At 33.0% G+C, this 8,984-nt stretch overlaps 1 protein-coding gene across 1 annotated transcript in view; it reads left to right on the plus strand.

Annotated features, from left to right (window-relative positions):
* The first annotated feature begins 4,048 nt into the window (after positions 1-4,048).
* NAT12 (nucleobase-ascorbate transporter 12) overlaps positions 4,049-8,984 on the plus strand; it is an 11,176-nt gene continuing 6,240 nt past the window's right edge. The window contains exons 1-4 of the mRNA XM_021422370.2: positions 4,049-4,951; positions 5,678-5,775; positions 5,874-6,044; positions 8,311-8,411. Coding sequence (XP_021278045.1) covers positions 4,426-4,951; positions 5,678-5,775; positions 5,874-6,044; positions 8,311-8,411 — 896 coding nt within the window. The 5' untranslated portion in view covers positions 4,049-4,425. The remainder of the gene's footprint in view (positions 4,952-5,677; positions 5,776-5,873; positions 6,045-8,310; positions 8,412-8,984) is intronic.

Genomic DNA, 8,984 nt, shown 5'->3' on the forward strand with positions numbered 1-8,984 from the left:
TTCTCCTCTATTCTTTATTTTTTCAAATATTTTCAAATAAAAATAACATAATTTAGAATGATTTTTAACAAAATAATTATTAAACATATACATTTAGCCAATAATTATTAAAATTATTGAACTGGTATGGTTTTAAACTAATTTTATTTTGCTACAATTGACCAATATAAATTTTTTTCTTTTTTTTATTTTCTTAATAATTCTGTATCACAAAAAGAATAAAATCCTAAAATATCCTACCCATTAAAGGTTCAATTTTTCCTTTTTTTTTAATTTTCAATTGTTTTATTTTCTTGGTTTAGATAGAACAAGGTTGGGTGCAAATCTGCTCAAGCCCAAGACCAAGCCCAGACCAATATCCATGTACAATAGGACGTCGGGCTTAAGCAGGCTCGATTTTTTATCAACTGAACTTTCCCATTAAAGCCCAATATGCCCAATATTTTTGTTACTATTTTTGTCAAGGAAAAAAAATCAGATTTTGTTCATTTGCTTTACAAAGAGAGAGAAGAAGAAATCTAATTAAAAACTTTGGCTTTGCATAATAATACCAAAAATACCTTATATTAACTACTTAAAATAATTGCAGTTATACTATACTTGGAATATTTATCTCCTTCTTTATAATTGTAAATAATAGTGGCATAACAATGATTAAATCCAACAATTAAGGCTTAGTTTATAAATTATTACTCCTCCTTAGGGGAAATTAAAGTTTAATATTGGAGTCCATTTTCTCTTTCCTTATATGTATTAAAAAATAAAAACAAAAACAGAGTGATGACCCTAAGCCTACAGGTAGCTGGTAGGCCTGTAGGTGTGCATGAGAACCAACAGCAAGCCTCGTGACCCCTTTGATCGATCAAGTTGATTGAATCCAAAAGGGAGAAGGAAAATGAAGCCCCAAACGGTCATGCTAATCGGCAAATGGCTGAGGGCACATCATTCCAACAAGCAAGAGCAACAACTATTATGAGCTATGCTCATTGGATATGGTAGGGCTTTGCTTTGTACCAAATCACACCCATCATTCTCCAAACACCCCACCTCTTCAAACGGCTAGTTGGGTAAAATTTTGCTTAAAGCCCATCCTAGCTTTTCTTCCTTGTTAGCCGTTGCTTTCCCCAAACAAGGGGGGTCGAACTGGGGCAGTTCCCACCACCACAAGTTCCAGCTAGCAATCTTTTTCTTTTATTGTAGTTTAATCAATTTGCCTTTGTGGGCTGACCCCATCATGACATTTGTCTAATTGAACACATGGCCACTTTCACTTGGGGCCCCATCTTTGTCATCAAAACCATCAGAGCCAGCTTGGATATTCATCCTTATCAATTTCTTACTTTTTTTTCCTTTTTTTTTTTGTTTTTAATTCCACTTTGGCAAAATTTTGCCAGTGCTCCATTGGCAATGTTATCTAGGGAGACTAGAGTAGTGCTGTTGACAAATATGCCATGGTCCAGGCCTATAGCACTGAAAAGGCCTAAATTTCATGCTATGGTTATGTACAGCAGAGCCTGGATAGGGATAAGAGTGCCCCTTTTGATCTGAAATTCAACATTAGATGCATTGATTTGGAGTACTATCTTTAGCATTTGAACAATTGATTTAATGGTAGATACATGTATTTCATTCTTCAAAAATTCAGGACTCGAATTTCCAAATCATATGGATAGGGTCAACTGGGTGTATTTTAGAATAAAAGTTGAAGAAAATGGTTGCAGAGGATGCATGAACTTCACACGGTGAGATCACATGATTTGGCACCATATTCACTGTGGTTTAGATAATGATAGCCTTGAATTTCCTCTCTTTAAATGCCTGGAAATGAGCAGGTGATCGGCAACTAGGCAATTCCTCTAACATGGAAAGAGGCCATGGTGAAAAGATTTGCATGAAAATTACAAGGATGCATCTGGTGAACAAGACAAGATACATGAGAATTGTCCAGTCTCAGCTCAGCCGTCTGAGAGGAGTCTGCAAATTCCAGGTGAAACATTATAGGATTTTACTCTCAGAACAAATAGGGAAAAAAGGGCATGTCTTACTGAAATAACTTGTCTCCTTAAAGGATTGCAACTGTATTGATCTGTTGCAATTAGTGCTTTTATGAGGCAACCATGAATACATCCAACTCTCCCTAGCATTCACTTCACCTGTCTTTTAATCATCCTAAATTCCCAGATATTAATCAGTCATTTCCTTCACAAATCCAACTCACCATTTAGCACATGGGACCTGCATAAAAACATATTAGCTTTTCTCTTCTTCTGCTGTTGGTTATGCAAAATGTGGCAAAAGTGCACTAAGATCTGCATTTCATCGTGACCAACTTAATCAATCACTATCATCATTAAAAAGAAAAAAGAAAGAAAGAAAGAACATCCTTCATCAATTTGTGATTTCCTCTTCTTTACTTGATTTACTGTTTTGGGGTCTGTTGCATATTTACACTTGATCACCAGAACCCTGACATATATATCTTTATTTAACAAAATAATAATAATGTGCTCTTAATCATGCAAAATCATTGTTGTGATGCAACAATAATGAATCATCCAATGCAACTTCCCCCATTGAATATGAACTCCATCTTTTTAACCAAAAGTGATAACTAGTTTATTTTCCTTAGTTGGTTGCTTCAATTTTCCCCATCCAACTACACCACATTTACAAATTTATTATCAAAATGAGCTGTGAAACAGTGGAAGTGAGGTCACTTTGTTTGGTTCCTTTAAAAAACAAATGGTGTATAGCTGAAGAAATCCGAAAGCATAACTAAGAGAATATCAGTAGGAGAAAATTCAGATTCTATTTTTGCAGGCTCATCAAATGAGTGATGAGTGATTGAGATTTGGAAACAATATGAAATGATTTTGTGTCATTTTCAGAGATATCTAAAGTCACTCAATTCACATTTAATTATTCAAAAACCCAAAATCAAAACTTTTGCATGACCCTTTGGTTCAGTGGGTTAATCCTATTGGCCACAACTTGGAATCCTTCCAATCCATGCCACTGTCAATTCCTTTCATAGACTTTCTGAACCTTTTTTCCAACAGAAACATAGCTAAGACTTTCCCCAAACCATATCAAACTTAACGTACAACTATTTAATTAGTAAATGTTAATAAAATTAATCACCCATATTGGAAAAAGAATCACTTAAATTTTGTAACCTATGTGTTTGTACATAAAATAATCTTTTATTTAAACTAGTCAACTTACAATCATTGTTATTTGACTTAAATATCACTTAATTTTGATAATTATTATTTTTATGAAATTTTTAAACTAATATTATATTTAATGCAATTTTCATATTTTTTAATTTTAATCAAATAGAATCATTGTGATTAACTACCATTAGTCAAAATATTATATACCTTTAAAAAAAAAAGTCAAAATATCATATATAATTTTTATATCTATTTTGATGTTGATGTGAATGGTGGAAATACTATATAATTATGTTATATTATCATTAATTACAACATATAAGTATGTCATACTAGCATCACTTAATATAAAAAATAATATTTAAAATTTAAAATTTAAAATAAATATAAAAATTTGATTAAACATAATAAAACATAAAAAATTATTTAAATTTGTTTAAACAAGTAAAGAATTTTTTGAAAACTATTGTATGCTTATGAGAAAGTAAAACATAAAGATAGAATATAAATCTTAAATATTATATTCTTTTTAAAGAAAAGTAACAACAATGCTAAGCCGAATCTTAATTATTAGGTAACATGGTATATTCAACTACATTTATTTTTCTTTTTTACACTTTCACATTGATAAAATGGGAGGAAAAAAATATTTTTCTCATATTTATTTACATGGATTAGGAAGATTAGTTTGGTTTTTTTTGGCTGTATAAACTAGAGAGAGTTTAGTTAGCCGTTAATATGACAACATAATCTTAGTCAAGACAACTGTTATTATGACATCATCCCTATTGTCTCGGAAAACACTAGACTGAACCAAACCCCACGAAATGAAAAATTTTAAAAGAAAAAAAAAGAGAAACGCGGTTTTAGCTCACTCCTCCATCCGCCATGCTCTCTCTTTCTTTTGTCATCTTTTCTACTCTTTTTTCTTTTTTTCCCACTTCACTTCACTTCACTTGCCCCCAAAAGAAGCCTGTTCTCTCACTCACTCTCAAACTTCTCCCCCCCTCTCTTCTTTTCTCTTTCCTTTTCTACTAGTACTAAACTAAGTCCATTTCTTCCTTGCCCTTTCTGAAAAACAAGAGAAACTTCTCTTCTTTCTCTCCCTAAAAAGCTCCTCGCAAAACCCTAGAAAAACCACTACTTTTTGAGCTAATATCTTTCTCCTTTGAAAACCCAGATCTGTAATCGTCATATACAAGCTTAAAAGCTATGACCCAGTAAGGGATTTTGTAGCTTTTTTTTTATAATGTCGAGTTCTGACCCGAAAACCCGACCGAAACCGGGACCATGGCCACCAGCTCCCGATGCAGCTCCCGTTCCGCCTACTTCTTGGGCTAAGCGAACTGGGTTTAGGCCCAAATTCTCCGGTGAAACGAATGCGAGTGAGTCGGGTCAAATAGCTTTGCCTCCAAGGGCTAGAGAGAATGAGAACCAGCCTGATCTCGAAGCGGGTCGGGTTCGACCTGCGCCACTGGTGGCGAATGGAGAGCAGCCGGTGGGTGAGAAGGGTCCGGTGGAGAAAGATCAGACGGTGAAGAAGAGAAGGGAGGGTGATGGGGCGAATAAAGGCGGCTCCGGTGCCGGTGCTAATGGGCATACGGGTACGAATGGGGCCGCGGAAACTGGGGCTGCGTCGCAGCCGCAGCAGCCTACGAGGAGGCCTTTGAGGAATGAGGAAGTGGCGGATGTGTTGCCACAGAATGTAGATGATGAAGGATTTGTAGGAAGGCATTCACATATGAAATATGACCTTAGAGATACTCCTGGTCTTGGTAAGTTTATAAAATAAGAAAAAGAAAGAGGTTTATTTTTCCTTAAAAAGCGTCTACTCGGTTTTTCTTTTATTTTCTATTTTACAAAGTTGAGGTGAGATTGAAAAGGAAAAAAAGATTTTTTTGATGGCTTTAGTGAAATGGGTAGTTGTAATTCTATTTAGAAGTGTGGGATGTTTGTTCGTGTTTGTCACATTATTGGAAAGTGAAAGATTTTTTAATTGTTTAATTGGTCTTTGTAGTTTAGCTTGTATAGAAGCCGTTTTGATACTGTGAGATATTATCTTAATTGACAACTGAAAGCTTAATTGTTTAATTTTTGGAGTATTACTTGTTTAGTAAGTTTTCTTCCTATTTTAGGTGAAAGCTGTGTGCTTTCATTGGTTATAGGGATAGGCTTATTTCCATGGTTTATTAGTTGCTTTCTTTTCTATCTTATATCGTATTTAGTTGTGAACAATGTGCTCTTTGCTTAATTTTATTGATAAATTATTGATAATTGAAGATCTGTTGTTGCTTGTAAATTGGTGATAGTAAGACTTGTGATCGAGCCAAAAAGAAATTATGCTATGTATTTATGTTTATTGGAAATAGGTAAGAATATTTGATGATTGACTTGTATATTGATGACAATTAGATGCTATTGGAACTTTAAAAGAATGTGATTTTTGGTTATCTGGGAATAATTATGTTTTGACAGCTTCTATTGTTTTTCTTTTTTGCCAGTTCCCATTGGTCTTTATGGGTTCCAGCATTTTCTTTCAATGTTGGGTTCATTGATTCTTATTCCACTCGTTATAGTTCCTCCAATGGGTGGCACTTATGTGAGTGGTTAAATTATGCCTTTTTTTTAATTCGAAGCACATATATTTAGAAATGTAGACTGTGGATGGCTTGATCTGATTGGCTTTAGTGGGTGTAGGAGGATACTGCAAATGTGGTGTCAACAGTGCTCTTTGTGTCAGGAGTGACCACTCTATTGCATTCATTCTTCGGGTCACGGTTGCCTCTGATACAAGGTCCATCATTTGTTTTCCTAGCTCCTGCATTGGCGATAATTAACTCTCCGGAGTTTCAAGGGCTAAAGGGAAATGTATGTTTCTATTCTCTGGTGATGGTTAGCTCAGTAAACATGTTTTGCATTTATCCATTGATAAATTATTTCACTTGTCTGCAGATGCACAAATTATAAATTATTTGACAAATAGATAATGTTATTTCATATATTAAATTGTTGTTCGATCAGGATTTTAGAATTATATGATATTGCGATGGGAAGATTAAAATTTGAAAATTTGGGGTTAAATAATGTATTGCGATGGGAAGTAGGATTAGAGTCTGTAACTTTAGGGTTAGATAGTATCCTAACAAAGGAATGGTTAAGGATTGTAATTGCTGAAATTTAATGCTGTATATGGATGATTTATGGTGGAACTTGATGAAAAAACATGTAGAGGGTTTAATATTTCAATGTTCCAAATGCTGAGTTTGATTTGTTCTATGATAGAGATGTAGATTTTAGGTTTTGAGGTTTTTAACTTTGTGGGCAATTGAGACATGACAATTCATGTTTCTGTGTCTTAACTGTGTTGTGTAAACATAAGGTATTAACAGTCATAATGGGTCAACACGAATATGACACAATTAATTAGTTGTGTCAAGATCTTAAATACATACACATATATGTTTATTAAACATGTAACATTACATGGTCCAACACGACATGACTAACACGTTTATTAAATGGGTAGAGTTAAATTTTATACGGCACGATTCAATTTATTTACGCTATAAATACAATTAAAATTTATACGATTTATAACTTATTTGCACGATTAACACAATTGATATGATTAACTCGATTAACATTATTAAATTAAGATATATACAATTAAAATATAATTTTATTATTCAAATTTACAATAAAAAATTATAAATATCATAATATTTATCAAATATAATAATTTTTTTGAAAGGCAAATGTAATAAAATTTAACATCAATAAATTTTAGTCATCCGAAAAATATTAGTATTTATGTAGGTCAATAAATGGGTCTTAACTGTGCACTAAACATGTCTACGTGTGATACGTGACGGCAATTAAGTAAATGGGTAATAAACGGGTCATGAGTTATACAAGTACTCAATAACACAATTAATTAAATGTGTCTTAAACAAGTCTTAAACGGCTAAGCAGATTTGACATGGTTACAATAAGATTTTTTGTGTTTTAACCATGTCGACACGATGAATACACAAAACATGATTACTCTAAATCAAAGCTCACTTAAATCCTTGTCATATTGTTGTGTCATATGAAAATTGCCAAGCCCAAACTCCATAGCAAATGGGGAAAGAAGAAGAAATTGAACAATTAGAGGGAAGGATATCACTTCAGGCATTGGTGTTTTAATAACCAAAACAGCAAGTCTTATAAAATAACACATAGCTTGGAAATTTATAGAGACTATTATGATATTCTTTACTGAATAGAATTAGGATTCCAAATAGGAATTTAACAAGTAAAACACATGACAACAAGCTGCAAATTACAAATTTGTCCTGGATATGAAAACCCTTGTCAATTGCTAAAATTACTTAAAGAAGTTGTTTCATCAGTATTGCATCAACATGTAACTGGCAAATTGATGCAATTTAAGTAGTCGATCTAGTTACATTTAATTCTTTTGTTTTATCCCTGTGTAAAGGTTGAAATTGTTGCTTCTCTAGTGTCATCATTATTTTGGACAAGATGAACAATTGGTCGTCAAACTCTATGAAGAAACAAGTGATGTTGGGCAAGACTGGTACTCAATAACTTGGTGATCTAATTTTTTTGCCTCGGTTGTTATTTGTACTTATTGGAACCAAAGAATCTTTGTTTTTGAAAAGCCACAACTTTCTTCAAAGATTCATGTCCACATTAGGTCTGTTTTGAGTTGTGACTTGTTCGTATATATTCAATAAACAGGCAAGAAATTATGAGATCATTGAACTAGGTAAGAAATGGATTAGGAAGGATGACTTTAGGGATCTAAAATTTAGTTATTGTAAGTTCTTGATGAGTTTTGCAAGAAAGACGTAATGGAAGACTACAGCTTACTATTTGGAAATCTTTAGTTAGAATCTTAATCTGACTCCTGTCTTTTATCTCTTTCTTCTGTTTTTTTTTTTTTTTTGATAAGGTAGTTAGTCCAGTGGTATTTTTCCTTTCACCTTAGCTTGAATCTTGTACTATATCTGTATTTCCGTTTTTGATATTAAAAGTTCATCTTATGTGATGGCAATTTTGAGTTTACTGAACATCTGCTGTGTTGATTTTTTAACATTACATGTGGGAAATCATTTCAACTTGGCAGAACTTCAAGCATATTATGAAGGAGTTGCAGGGAGCCATTGTCATAGCTTCAGCTTTTCAAACAATACTTGGATATAGTGGACTAATGTCATTGTTTTTGAGGTATGTTTCATTACTAGTTTGATTATTCATTAGTATGTTTATTTACTGGTCTGCAAAGTCTAAAATTAACTACTAAATCAATATCATTCCTTTTACTGGTCAGACTTAGTCAATAATGGGAACATGAGTAGATTGGATAGAGTTAAGTTGCTTTAGTCGTTGTATCATGAATTATATAATTAGATAAACCTAGTTAAGAAGTCAAGCAAATCATTATTCTAACCATTAGTCTCATCTCTACATTAATGTTGCTTTGAGTTTATATAAATAGGTTTGGCATCTATTCAGTATTACAGATAACTCTTACTTGTCACCCAATTGCCCATTGTTCTGACCTGGTAGCTATGACTGACCATGGATGTGATAATATCAACTGTGAAGAAATCTTTAAAAAGAATTGTTGATGTTGAAAGTTAATTGGATGTATAATGCCTTTTCATATTGCCATTCATCCATTGAGGTTTTAAAATTTTATCGGTAGAGTAGATGCAAAGCTGATGAGTTTGATATGGTTTTGCAACATAGATGATAAATGTGTAACTGTGTGTCTGTGTCTAATGCATATATATATAT

This window comes from Theobroma umbraticum, unplaced genomic scaffold, assembly GCF_002168275.2.
Source record: "Theobroma umbraticum cultivar Fairchild unplaced genomic scaffold, ASM216827v3 scaffold_95.0, whole genome shotgun sequence".
In the NCBI taxonomy this organism is placed as follows: domain Eukaryota; kingdom Viridiplantae; phylum Streptophyta; class Magnoliopsida; order Malvales; family Malvaceae; genus Theobroma; species Theobroma umbraticum.